Source organism: Arachis ipaensis, chromosome B2, assembly GCF_059453495.1.
Source record: "Arachis ipaensis isolate K30076 ecotype BB chromosome B2, ASM5945349v1, whole genome shotgun sequence".
NCBI classification, from domain to species: Eukaryota; Viridiplantae; Streptophyta; class Magnoliopsida; order Fabales; family Fabaceae; genus Arachis; species Arachis ipaensis.
In genome coordinates, this window is record NC_142437.1 from 23,130,765 (window position 1) to 23,145,424 (window position 14,660).

A 14,660-nucleotide genomic window follows, 5' to 3' on the forward strand; every position below is an offset into this window, starting at 1 on the left:
TTTACTAAAAATCTATCATTACTAAACACCAATTCACTATGATGAGATGTTGAATTAATCATGAATGACTAGTCTTTGTTTATAACTATGGTGAATTTCTTCTGTTGTTGATTTAGGAGCAAAGTAGGAGCTTGTAAGTGGTTGATCACATGGTGTTTGACATGAATTTCTGAGAGAAGGATTGTTCCAATTTTCTGGGAGATGCATAGATGGAGAAGAAACAAAAGATTGTGCAGTATAGAGAAAAATTTGATAAGACCCTTTCCTCACCTGATCTTACAAATGATGAGATGCTCCAAAAACTTGTCGAAAGCCAACTTGTATGTTCTTCAGAATAAGAAGTAGAATGTCATAACATTCTCTTGTGTCCTTTGAATTCATTTAGGCAGAAATGGTACTAGCTTGGTGGAGCCATTATTTTTCGTTAAATTATTCTTTTATAGGTTCTTAAGATGCTTTGTTTGATTAATTATCATACAAGCAGAAGTTGTTAGAAATGAAGAGAGTAGATTTATCTAATTTTCATGATATGTTAAGGAGTGCTTCTTCAGAAGATATCATTTTACTTTTGTTAAACACTTGTTTTGTTTTAACCAATTAATACTTGGATATGTCTTTCATGGATGTGTCTTCTGATAGATGTGTCTTTTGTTTAAAACTTATTTGGATGTGTCTTTAATTAATGTGTCTTCTATTGGAAGTGTTTTTAATAGATGTGTCTTCTGATTAAATGATTTTCATAAACAGGGATGTGTCTTTAATAGATGTGTCTGCTGTTCGATGTGCCTTTAATAGATGTGTTTTTAATAAATGTATCTTTTGTTTAAAACTTACTTGGATATGTCATTAATTTCATAACTATTTTAAATCAGGTAAGGTTTAGATTTTCTCCGGCGCACCCTAACCTAAACTTTGAATACAATTCCAAACCTTTAGTAAAGAAGACTAACTTTATTTTAATCAAGACTACAGAAATAAAAATGAAATAAATAATTATTTGTCATATTATCTGAAGATAATTGAGTACAACCCAAAGTTCACCGTTCATGAAACCAAACAAAACAATAAACTTGAAGGTTATAAATTTGAAGTGATGAAGTAATCTGTCAATAAACTTGAAGGTTATATGATTCGGACCACCCATGTTGTTTGATGACAATGGAGTATTCTTCATATACACCTGTAAATGATAAATGTTACTCAGTGCTAGAATGGTAAAATCAAAAGATGAGTTCAAAGTGACTAACTGTTGTTAAATGATTGTGCATCCTCTTTGGGAGTAAATGCTTCTGCCAAATGCATTGGAAACGCCGAAGTAATCTGTCTCTGATCTGGAGGTATCCATAATCCTGCATGAAAAACCATTCCATCCAAATGATCGCTTTTGAATTTACATATGGAACCAGCGAAGGTGTAGTGCGCTGATATGGGGGAGGGGAGTGCTATACAGAATGGTGGTGTCAGGGGGAACAACTCGGACCCTCCGAGTGCGAGTCACAAGACGCACGGTCCGAGTTCGTTGTAATCCGTTGAGGCCAGTCCCCAACTCGGACCGTCCGAGTTGCATAGCGTTACGGACCGTCCGATTTCTGATCAAACCAATCGCACGGTCCGAGTTCCTTCATGCACTGAACACGCGTCGCTCTCTGCTTTATCCCCGAACGGTGCCCCTTTTTGAAGAAAGAAACAACTTTAACCCTCTCTCACCATCCGAAAACCAAAGGCATCACTCACACCTTCTTCTTCCTTTCTGAAGCTGAGCTTTGCATGGTGGAGGAGAGGAAATAATGCCCAAAAAATATAAAGTGAAAGATGTTGATCGATCTGAGCTTCATATTATTCATTATCTCAGTGATCCTGATTATGTAAGTTTTTTTTAATTATTTTTAAATTTTATAAATTTTTTTATATTTATAATTATTAATATTAAGAATTTAATTTTTATGGTTGTTGTTAGAAATGCAGTTGAAAAATATAAAAATAGATGGATTATGACTAACTTTTCAATATTTGTTAGATTTTTCTAAATTTTTTTTTACAGATTTTTAATAAGAAATATTATTATTAATAAGAAAACATTATCATTATTATTGATGGAAAGCTCTCGTAGTAATAAAAGAAGAGAAGAAGTAAATAGATCTCTTATTCAGTAGAGAAATGTTATTTTTTTTAATTTTTTATAAATTTTGAGTATAATTATTTGTTAGTTAATGATATTTAAATGTTTATTTAAAAAAGTAACTATAACTGTTATCGAAGAATTTAAGTGTTAATGTTATTGTTATTGTTATTGTGAGTGAAAAAGTGTTAATGTTGAATGATTAATAGGATTATTTTAATTAAGCCATGCTAGATCTTTTATTATGACAATGTTTATAGTTTTTAGAATATGAATGTTAATATTTTGTAGAATACGAATGATGGCATATACTGATTGTTAATATTTTTTAATATTGAGGATAAAATGTTTAACAAATGTGTAATTAGTATTAGATACTATTTAAGATGTTGTAATATTGTTGAGAATTTTTATTAAGAATAAATGTATTGGTAATGAAATTTATTTGTAATTATGAATAATTTTAAGGATTAATTAAATAATTTTAGAAGTTAAAAGAATTAGTTATATAAGGAATTAGTGAAATGATTGATGATGGGAAGTTAGTAATTGATAATTATATGACTAGTAATTTGTTATGTTTTTTTGTAGAAGTTAAGAATGTTGACATGTAACCACCCAATGCCTCCGGATCGGTATAACGATAGGGTGGAGGACCATTTATGCTTTACCGGGTTCTATCATGTGTCTCAGATTGGGATAGTTCAGTGTCAGAAAGCATTGGTAAATGCTCTAATCGAACGTTGGCACCCAGACACACACACGTTTCACTTTCCCATTGGTGAATGTTCCGTGACTCTTGAAGATGTGGCTCTAATACTTGGTCTTCCCACAGATGGTCTTCCAGTCACAGGGATGACAATGAGTAGTTTTGAAGCTATGGAGGCGGAGTGTTTCCTTCAATTTGGGGTTGCACCTCGTAAGGAGGACTGTAGATCAAGTTGCATAAAACTGACATGGCTGCGAAATCTAAAAGAGAATTTAGAATTGACTGACGAAATCAGTATACAGAGGTATGTGACGTGTCATATTATGTTGCTGAACTTATTGATGTACTAGCCATCCGGATTATGTAATATTGTCTCATAATAGCCTAATATGCTAGATTAGATATTTTTCTATTAATGTATTAACCATCGTATTGTATAATGCTACAGATATGTTATAATACTAGTTTGTCATTAATTACTAGGTATGTGAGGTGTCACATTATGTTGCTGATTGGGACGATACTGTTTGGGGATAAGTCTGGGATAGGTGTGCACTGGAAATTTCTATCCTTGCTTCGTGATTTTGTCAATATTGGACAGTTTAGTTGGGGTTCGGCATGCCTAGCACACCTTTACAGGGCGCTGTGCAGGGCATCTCGTTATAACTGTAAGGAAATAGATGGTCCCCTAACACTTCTGCTCGGTTGGGCTTGGATCCGATTGCCCTATCTATCGCCGGTTCCTAGAGAACCCCGCAGTTTCCCACTGGCAAACAGGTAATATTATGTTACAATGTATCCCTTTCTTGATATTTAAGATTCAGTTGAGCTAATTTAGAACATCGTATTAGGTGGCGTAACTGGGAGCGTGGTGACCGACGATATAGATTTCTGAAGCTAGATCACTTTAGGAAAGCCTTTGATGAACTTCAGGAAAGCCAGGTGTGTTTTAATTAAAGAAGTATTAGTTTTGGGAATATTGGGCTTCAGGAATATTAGTTTTAATTAAAGAAGTATCAGTCATTGTTATTGTTATTTGAATTGTGTGTTGTAATCATGAGTTTCCTTTATTTGTCCAGTTTGTCTCGGTTGCCTATGATGTGGATCGTGTGGATCCGAACATAATTCCTGCTGAAATCTACATGCAATCGTTTGTCTGAAGCGCTACAGTACCATTGGTGTCGTTTGAATGTATCGAGTGGCATGGCACCGATAGGGTCAGGCGACAGTTCAGCTTCGTTCAGGGAGTACCTACTCAGGAACAGAGTTTGGATAAGGTGCATGGAGAGGTTCTGACTGGACCTAAAAATCTTAACTGGGCCACGACACCGACTCATTCAATTTGGGTGATGCATTGGACAAACAGGTATCACTACGTTCTTTCTGAGCTTCTCATGCCTTCACAGCATCCATTGGATACTTACATGAACTGGTACCGATCAAAATATGGGAATCGCTTAGCCTTGTCGAATCTTGTGGGTGAAGAGAATGATGAAGGTAACCAAGATATGGATGTGGGGAATGAGGATATGGATGAGGGTAATCAAGATACCGATGAGGGTAGTCAGGATATGGATGAGGACAATGAAGAGCAGGAGCAACATATATCACCTCCAATGCCGCCTCCACAAGAACAACCCCAGTCCTCAACCCAGTACCTACCTCAGACACAGTTCACCCCATCAGTTCCAGTACAGCAACAATATTGGGGTATGTCACAGTTTGAAATAGGTGATGGAACTTCTTTTAGCCAGTTGCTTGGGTTCATGTCTGCAGATGCAGCACTACCACAATATGGCCATCAGCCTGAGTTCATGCCTGGCAGGTATTCGTTGGATGCCAGGTATCCAGGCCATACCTCATCAGTTGCTTCTGGAGGGTTCGTATCTGTCGACTCTAGTAGGAGTGAGGGTGGACGTGGTGTTCTGAACAGTCAAAATCCTAACCGGCTTAACATGGGACTCGTTGAGGAAGATACAAACACACTCGAACAAGAAACCGATGCGTATCTAGTTGATGAACCGGATGGCGAGGGCGAAGACGACGAGGATGAAATTGAAGAGTTCGATGAGGATGAAGAATCTCGTAACGATGGTATTATGTTAACTATTTTGCTTTACATATTCGATTACTTATTTACTTTCTTTGCATAAATGGCATCTCTTATTGGATTTTGCTTCTTCCTTTGTCGTATTTATGTTGGTACTTGAATATGTAATGTGCTGCACATACTTGTTTATTCAAAATTGTTTACAGGTCAGGCACGCAGTCCAGATGACAACGTCAAAGGTTACAATCTAAGGATTGATCCGCCACGTCAGAGTGCTAATCGTTTCACCCCTTCTGTTATTAAAAAAGCGGCCAAGCAATGCAAGAAGTTTGTGAAGGATGTAAAGTGGAAAATGAGAAAGTAGTTGTTTCCTTAGGTTTAGAGTTATTTGTTTCTGTTAGACATTATGTACTCATGACTTTATGTATTGGCTAGAGTTGTTTGTATTTGTTACACATTATGTACTGATGACTTTATGGAATGCTTAGAGTTTTTTGTATTGGTTAGACTAATATGTACTGATGACTTTATGTAATGTTTAGACTAATTTGTATGTGTTGAACTTTGTATAGAGTACTTTATATGTGTTGGACATTATTGATGTGTTAGCCATCTGGAATATGTAATAATGTCTCATAAAAGCTTAATATGCTGCTACAGATATTTATCAATTGATGTACTAACCATCAATTATATAATGCTACAGATATGTTATAATACTAAATTGTCATTAATTATAAGGTTACATATAGCAGGTCATGTTACCTCAATTTGCTCATTCAGGTTATATCATACAATATCATCTTAAAGCTGTGAACCTAGGGGGCATCTCTGTTGGTATTTGAACTAACTGACCGACGGCATCTGCTTCGACTATGTCCCTCAGCACCACATAGAGTACATCGCCTTGGACGATGTAACATCCTCGTGTCCATCTCATTCAGAAAGCGCGTCATCCTTGGGCGACCTTTTGTCACCCGTCGCAAGTACGGATTCGGTATGAACCGAGGTCCGTTGTAAGGAGGCCATGTAGTGGGATTACCTAGTGGCCTAAACCATGCTCGGTACACCCGCCGCACTTGATCCATCTTATACACATCATGAACATAGTGTCGCCAATCCAGTCGCTGGTTGGCACAACATGCGAACACATGTCTGCAGGGAATCCGGTCCACCTGAAACTCACCACAGTCACATTGAAGGCTACATAGATCAACTGCAAACTCCAGTCCACTTGGCATCTCACGAACCTCAAAGACCTCATTCTGGCGGTCAAAACAACTAACCTGGATGTTTCCTGATGCAAGTTGGTTTGCATGCAACTTCGATGTCACTATCTCAGAAAACACATGGCCAGCATTGATCCGGGCTTCCGCCTCAGCTCTTTTACGGGTGAACAACTCATTTAGCCTGTAGAATGTTGCCTTCACAAGAGCAGTAATAGGAAGATTGCGTGCACCCTTCAAAACTGAGTTGATGCACTCCACTAGATTCGTCGTCATGTGACCCCATCGGTACCCGCCATCAAAGGCCAATGCGTACTGTTCGCGAGGAATTCGGTTTAACCAGTTTGTGTACGCCTCGCCGCGGTCCCTTAACCGCTGGTAACGCACTTCGTACTCACGCACCGTCCTGGAATATCCTAGCAGATCAAAGCATATAGAAAGCAAAGTAATTGAGTTCAATATATTTATTTAAGGCAATTCTATTAATAATTTGATTAAATTTACTAAAGGTTTACCGATGTTAACGACCAATTTTTGGAGGTGCGGTGCCTTGAACTTTCTCAGAAAATTAGACTCTATATGCCTGATGCAAAACGTATGAAAAGCTCTAGGAGGTGACCAAGCTCTGTTACTACGTTCCACAGCTGCATTGATGGACTCGTGCCTGTCAGATATTAGACCCACTCCATCCCGAGTAACAACATGTTGACGGAGGTTACTAAGAAAAAAATGCCATGCCTCAGAAGTCTCTCCCTCAACAATAGCAAACGCAATCGGGACGATATTGTTGTTGCCATCCTGTGAAACAGCCACAAGCAGACAACCCTTATACTTTCCGTACAAGTGAGTCCCATCCACCTGGACAATTGGCTTACAATGTCTGAATGCCCTAATACAAGGGTAATAACTCCAAAATACACGATGCAGTACCCGAATGTCACCCACCAAGTCATCGCCTTGATATGCAGGCATAGTCTCAAAATGGACAACAGCTGATGGCTCCTTGTGACACATGGCCTCAAACCATATAGGCAACGCTTCATACGATGCTTTCCAACCACCAAATATTTTTTCTACTGCCCTCTGCTTAGCCAACCATGCTTTCCGGTAACAAACGGTGTAGTTGAATTTTGATTGCACTTCTGCTATAACCGATTTTACCTTTAAGGAGGGGTCAGCTTCAACCAGGGGCTTTATTGCTTCTGCAATTGTGATAGAGTCCAGCTTTGAATGATCCTGTGAAATGGTGGCTGTGGTACAGGTGTGGCTACCATTATACCTCCTTATAACCCAACAGTACTTCCTGCTGATCAAGCTAACCCTGATAAGCCAATCACACCCTGACCCATACTGTGTACACTTGGCATAAAATGTCAATGGCTCAGACTCATATACACGGTAGTCTATGCTTCGTCGTATGGTATACTCCTTTACCGCCTTAATAACAGCTTCTCTGGAACTGAACTCCATCCCAACGGCAAATTCACCATCTGCGACGATAGGAATTTCTGCTGGGACATACGCCATAAGATAAATTTCATTAATACGCAGATATTTCAAAACCGATTCTAAAGGTAAATCAAATTTCACTGCATCCAGTATGCTATAAATCAAAACCTTCAACATGTTATGATGTCACCCTAAATAAAATAAGCACATCAGCAGCAAATATAAAAAACCAGACCGGACCGGCTGGATCGACCGGGAAACCAACCGAACCGCACCGGTCCTATCCGGTTCATGGCATTTGAACCGTACAATAGATCGAACCTGTGCACATAATAATTAAAAAGGCATGCAATTTGCTACAACCATATCGTAGCCAACTTAAATTTTATTTCCTATTAAACACTTTAAGCATATAAAAGAAAAAAAAATTTTCCTTAACGGGTCGAGGACCGGTTGGATCCTGACAACTACGACACATAACGCATGATTAAATAATGCTAAAAAAGGGTAAATTAGTAATAACTCAATCAATATCTAACTAAAAAAACACTTCTACCACGATTACGTACCTGCAGTCATATATTCCGGAAATTCCGGAACGTGCATGGCTTCCAAGTCTAAAACTCGCATGAATGATGGCTCCTCAAACGGCACTTCGTTTGCGAGTGCATTTGCCACTTGTGTCACATCTGGCTCCATGGTTCTGTCACCTAGATCTTCATCACCATCTGGAATAACAAATTCATAGTTGCTTTCGAACTCTTCTTCACTGTCACTATAATAATCTTCCTGTAGAATATTCCGGTCAGTCTCAGATTGTTCAAACTCAACATACAACTCGATGAACGAGATTTGAGACCGATTTTCAATATACATTGAAAACATCTCCTGCATGCTCGCTTCGTCCGTCACATATTTGATTTGATACTGTACGAATCCACCAAACACCAGTATGGGATATCTGTATAGAATACATGATATCTTTTTTGCCCTCTCAGAACCAATTTTTTCACAGATTACTCCTTTGAGCTCCTCAAATGAGATAATAAAAGGAATAACAACATCTACTGGGTTTTCACAAATAAATTTTACTCCTTCAACCGTTTCTAACAAAATCTGACCAAAATAAAATATTTTTAGCAATATTCTGTCACTCATTTTTTTCACTCACCACAAAATAAGCATAACCTTAGTCTTAGATACTACATTATCAAAATCAAAACTGAAAAAAAGAGAGAGTTTTTTAAGAAGAAGGAAGACGCAGCCGCTCAAGAAGAAGAAGGAAGACGCAATTAATGTCCCACCACTTCACTTCACCCTTTTATATCACCAACTTGAAGGAACTCGAACCCTACGACTAGGTTAACGTGAAGCAAAAAAAAAAGATTGAATTCGGAGCATCCGATTTCTACCGAACCGTTTCACAAAACGGAGGGTCCGAGTTCAATGATCTCCAATTCAATCTCTCAGCTACGAACTCGGACCGTGAGATTTGCATTCGCATTCCTTACTATTGAATTCGTTGGGTCCGAATTGTTCTACTCGAATTTCTCTCTCATTACCAAACAATTCGGACCGTCCGAATTGTTAATAGAAAATATCAATCCAAAGAACACGCACCGTCCGAGTTCCTTCAGCTCAAACTGACAAAAATCTGTCCCACATATACGTGTAGTCCCCCTAACTCCATATCCAAGCATAGCACACACATGCCCTCCATAACCATAACATTCTCTTGTGTCCTTTGAATTCATTTAGGTAGAAATGGTACTAGCTTGGTGGAGCCATTATTTTTCGTTAAATTATTCTTTTATAGGTTCTTAAGATGCTTTGTTTGATTAATTATCATACAAGCAGAAGTTGTTAGAAATGAAGAGAGTAGATTTATCTAATTTTCATGATATGTTAAGGAGTGCTTCTTCAGAAGATATCATTTTACTTTTGTTAAATTTTACTTTTGTTAAACACTTGTTTTGTTTTAACCAATTAATACTTGGATATGTCTTTCATGGATGTGTCTTCTGATAGATGTGTCTTTTGTTTAAAACTTATTTGGATGTATCTTTAATTAATGTGTCTTCTGTTGGAAGTGTTTTTAATAGATGTGTCTTCTGATTAAATGATTTTCATAAACAGGGATGTGTCTTTAATAGATGTGTCTGCTGTTCGATGTGCCTTTAATAGATGTGTTTTTAATAAATATGTCTTTTGTTTAAAACTTACTTGGATATGTCATTAATTTCATAACTACTTTAAATCAGGTAAGGTTTAGATTTGCTCCGGCGCACCCTAACCTAAACTTTGAATACAATTCCAAACCTTTAGTAAAGAAGACTAACTTTATTTTAATCAAGACTACAGAAATAAAAATGAAATAAATAATTATTTGTCATATGATCTGAAGATAATTGAGTACAACCCAAAGTTCACCGTTCATGAAACCAAACAAAACAATAAACTTGAAGGTTATAAATTTGAAGTGATGAAGTAATCTGTCAATAAACTTGAAGGTTATATGATTCGGACCACCCATGTTGTTTGATGACAATGGAGTATTCTTCATATACATACCTGTAAATGATAAATGTTACTCAGTGCTAGAATGGTAAAATCAAAAGATGAGTTCAAAGTGATTAACTGTTGTTAAATGATTGTGCATCCTCTTTGGGAGTAAATGCTTCTGCCAAATGCATTGGAAACGCCGAAGTAATCTGTCTCTGATCTGGAGGTATCCATAATCCTGCATGAAAAACCATTCCATCCAAATGATCATCGTGAAATTAAAGAACATGCATATGAGAAGAATCTTTAATATGAGCACCAAGTATAATCAAGAACTAGTTTAAAAAATTGTTATATCATTAATATACAACTAGCTAAACAAAAAATAACTTTCTATCTGCTACACTTGGATCACGTCTTTAGGAGCTCCCCCCAAGTGTGTAACCTTGTAATTTGTCACATTATCAAAAATGTCCTTAGGCCTTACCTTCCTAAGACAAATATTGGTTTCGAATTGCACTGCCATGCCCCAAGGAAGGCACCATCCATTGCAATGAAACATAGGACCTGTCCATAGATACATCGGGAAGAGATCCATTCGAAATAGTAGAACTGTCACGAGCGAGTTCAAATACGCGCCTCTATGGCTATAAACTACTCCTTTAGGCCTTGTGTGGTTCCAGAGGTGTAATTAACACTTATAGGATCCATTTCACTCTTTGACCTAACTATTTCAAACCCTTTGTCACCATTTGCTAGTAGCATCTTATACTCATAACTAATTGAAGAAGTGTCAATTGTTGAATCAGAATCAGAGTCAGCAATTAGGACTAGAATTGGCAATTTTGATGATGTTCTTTTGCATAGCAGGTCCAATGCGCTGTGCGCGACTTCGAGCAGTTGGTAGTCTACAAAGAGGATCTTAGCTTGTGAATGCTCCAGCGGGACTGAAACCATGGATGCATTGAGGCGCGAATTCAAGGTGAAGATAATGGATCCAGCCATTAGGATTGCAAAATGCAGCTCATACTTCTGCTAGAACATTAGGTGATAATGTTGCAACCTATTTCAAAACAACATTGAATATATAATAGCATCAATGATTGAATCTATTCACCTTAAAGAATTTAAGGATGCTTCCTAATATTTTTCTTAGTACAAGTTTCAAACACTTTTGATGTGTCTCACCCCATTTATACTCCAAAAGAACCATAAACAAGTGATGTTCTCTCCCTGCAAAAACTTGCTACTCTCTCCAAGAACCTTATTGGAGTCAGAGGAACAAGATTTGCATAACAGTAGAATAGACCCTCCATTGATTCCCATGATCCTTGATCCTTACGATCTTTGGAAAAGTTGCAAAATTTAAGTGATCTAAGAAGTTAATATGGGCATACTGTCTTAGAAATTAGCTTACACAAATCATATTAAAATATGGAACTGCAAACAAATAATTTGTTTTAATTTATAGCAAAGCTAATAAGAAGAAAATTGAAATTTCAAAACATACAAAGATCGCAAAGCCAACTTAAAAAAATCCAATAACGTAAAAAGAACACCTGAAGGCTAGTAAATGAAATAACTATTTACTCTGAACTGAAAAAAAATAGAATTGGAAAATTACTGACATGAGGAACATAAAAATTGAAAGTTGAAACAGCACTGCAAAGAGGAAGTAGTTACCATGTTGGTGGGCGTGCGTTGTGGCGAGCAGGGTCGCAAGTGCGGTGGCAAGCGGGGAGGAGGCCATCGGGCAGCTGGGGTGGCGAGCGTGCCTTCGATGAAAGGGCGGCGCGACGATGCTGCGGCAGTTGGGCCGCGGCGGGTGGAGGACTACATGAGGAAGGACGCGCCCACTGAGGCACGGTTGAGGAGAGCGACGTGAGGGCGGGTGGTGCGGCGTGATGGAGGACACCGAGGTGAGGGAGAAAGAGGCGACGCCGGCGCTGAGTAAAGTGGCGTTCTCAACGAGACAACGTCGGCGCTGAGGAGGGAAGAAGAAAAGAAGAAGAAAAAGAAAAAGAAGGAGGCACAACGCAGAGAGGATAAGGTTTAGGAATGGGTGAAAGCAAAATAGAATTAGGGTAAATTTTGAACAGAATTATTCAAATTCAGATTTTTTTATTTTTTAATTATTTATTCAATAGTGTTATTTTTTTAATTATTAATGATTGTTGGTAATAATTGGCAGACTTAAGTGTTGGTAACGTATACTTTTCATTTTTTTAATTATTAATAATTGTTGGTAATAGTTGGCAGACTTAAGTGTTGGTACTTTCCCAAAATGAAATTTTTTTGTTGACTAATTAACATGAATCTTCTAAAACAAAAGATTAACCACTATTGGCCAAAAGATTTATCACTATTAAACAAATTATGGTTCAGTGTTTTTTTTGTCAGTATGCCAACGATTTTTATTATGCCAAACTAAGTGACCTACACCATAAGTTATATCTTCATAATTATTCAATCTGTGAAACAAAATAGCTTGTGTTAAGTACTAATTTAATACTTGATCAAAAAAGTATTTATTGGATATCTTTTAAATTCTTCAAATATTTTTAATATTTTTTCTATATAGTAAGATTGAAATAATCTTAAATTATGACTATCTCTAACAATTTTAATTCTTGAAATTATATTTATAACTTCTGTGTTTATCATATGAAAAATTATTAGATAAAAAATATTTATTTTTTCTATTTCTTTCAAATCAATACAAAGAATAAACATGTCATCAACATAAAAAAAAACTAAACATGCTGAGAAAGTTTGTTTTCTATTATTATAGTCTTAGCTTGTGTACTCTATCCATTGAACTTAATTGTTTACTTCTTTAACTTTATGTACAAATTTCTTTCTAATTAAGTTTCAGTTTGGTCCTATATTTCTGTCTATCCAAGATATCAAATGGCTTACATTATTATTATTATTATTATTATTATTATTATTATTATTATCAGTTTGGTCCTATATTTCTGTCTATCCAAGATATCAAATGGCTTACATTATTATTATTATTATTATTATTATTATTATTATTATTATTATTATTATCTTTTGGATAAAAAATATATTATATAAAAAAAAGTTGTGTTTAGAGGTAGCTCAAAAAATGATAGATGGGAAGACAATCACCTAATTTTTTTCCAATCGTTACTAGCCGCTAGATATTTTTCACGTTTTATTTTTGGGTAAAAGATTCATGGTCCCAAAATATTTGGACCATTAAATAATCTCATAATAAAATATGTTTTTTAAATTTTTTAATAATTGTTTTTATTTAATTTTAATTATAAATTAATTTTTTATATATTATTTAATTATAAAATTTATTTTTTATTTTATAAATTATTCTTTTATTATTTATGTAACACCTTAACTTTTAACACGTCATGATAATATATATGTATATAAGCATTGCAAGCCACGTTGCCAATTCTTTCTTTTCTTTTGCCTTAATGACTTTGGCCAGGTAAATGAATCCAAGTTAAAAAAAAAATATGATTATATATATGTATAAGGCATATGAGCCATGTTTCAAATTTTCTTTCTTTACTCCCTTAAAGGCTTCGGCCAAATTTCTTTCTTTTTTTTTAACTTTATTAATAATAATAATAATAATAATAATAATAATAATAATAATAATAATAGTTTAATATTATTAATAATAAAAAATTACGTCTCAATATAATATATTTGGTCATAAATAGTTAATTATTTAATTTTCAAAAAATCAGGGGTTTTATAATTCATCTATCATGTTTATTAATAATAAAAAGAGTAAAATATCGTTTTTGTCCCCAACGTTTCGGGTAAGTTCTAAAATTGTCCCTAACGTTTCAATCGTCCTATTTAAGTCCCTAACGTTTCAAAATTGACTCAATGTTGTCCTGCCGTTAGGGATCCATTAACAGAATTGACGGCGGGACAAAATTGAGACGATTTTGAAACGTTAAGGACTTAAATAGGACGAAAACGTTAGGGACAAAAACGATATATACAAATAAATTTTAATTTAATTTTATCTTTCAATAATATTAATTTTTTACTGTACATAGTATTCAATTATTTTTTAATTACATCTAAATAAATTATACTTAATCACATTACTTTTATTTTAAATAAATTTATTTTTTATAATTTTAAATAATTTTGATACATTAGAGAAAAAATGTATAATTTATATTTTATTGTATATATATTATTTGTTTCTTTTCTACAAGTTTATATACTAGTCATTTTACAAACATTTCATGATAACTAAAAATCTTTAAGAGTAAAATTATAAAAAAAATTAATTTATTTAAAATGACAGTAATATGATTAAATGTAATTTACTTAGATGTGATTAAAAAATAATTGAATACTATGTATAGTAAAAAATTCATATAATTGAAGGATAAAATTAAAATTTATTTTTATGTATCATTTTTGTCCCCAACATTTTTGTCCTATTTAAATCCCTAACGTTTCAAAATCGTCTCAATTTTATCCCGCCGTCAATTCTATTAATGGATCCCTAACGGCAGGACAACATTGAGTCAGTTTTGAAACATTAGAGACTTAAATAGGACAATTGAAACGTTAGGGACAACTTTTGAA

The 14,660-nt window shown here is 35.2% G+C and overlaps 2 protein-coding genes and 1 pseudogene across 2 annotated transcripts; 1 reads left to right on the plus strand and 2 right to left on the minus strand.

Annotated features, from left to right (window-relative positions):
- Positions 1-4,177: 4,177 nt before the first annotated feature.
- LOC148573300 (uncharacterized) lies at positions 4,178-8,301 on the plus strand. Its single transcript, XM_088504503.1, has 3 exons — positions 4,178-4,922; positions 5,085-5,173; positions 8,170-8,301. Exons 1-3 carry the CDS (start codon positions 4,178-4,180, stop codon positions 8,299-8,301), a joined length of 966 nt encoding a protein of 321 aa, XP_088360629.1.
- Positions 5,697-7,730, minus strand: LOC110267550 (uncharacterized). Its single transcript, XM_021113233.2, has 2 exons — positions 6,620-7,730; positions 5,697-6,520 (listed from the first exon to the last, which is right to left on the minus strand). The coding sequence occupies exons 1-2, from the start codon at positions 7,728-7,730 to the stop codon at positions 5,697-5,699; spliced, it is 1,935 nt and encodes a 644-aa protein (XP_020968892.2).
- A 2,154-nt stretch (positions 8,302-10,455) lies between the features above and the next one.
- Positions 10,456-11,410, minus strand: LOC148573301 (isovalerate--CoA ligase AAE2 pseudogene; annotated as a pseudogene).
- Between the last annotated feature and the right edge of the window lie 3,250 nt (positions 11,411-14,660).

Bases quoted from the DNA above. Each gene is read 5' to 3' on its own strand.
- LOC110267550 (XM_021113233.2), bottom strand. From the start codon at position 7,730: ATGTTGAAGGTTTTGATTTATAGCATACTGGATGCAGTGAAATTTGAT. The intron at 6,521-6,619 runs GTAAACCTTTAG...TTGATCTGCTAG, and splicing joins AAAATTGGTCGTTAACATCG to GATATTCCAGGACGGTGCGT.
- LOC148573300 (XM_088504503.1), top strand. From the start codon at position 4,178: ATGCATTGGACAAACAGGTATCACTACGTTCTTTCTGAGCTTCTCATG. The intron at 4,923-5,084 runs GTATTATGTTAA...AATTGTTTACAG, and splicing joins TGAAGAATCTCGTAACGATG to GTCAGGCACGCAGTCCAGAT. The intron at 5,174-8,169 runs GTTATTAAAAAA...ATGGCTTCCAAG, and splicing joins CTAATCGTTTCACCCCTTCT to TCTAAAACTCGCATGAATGA.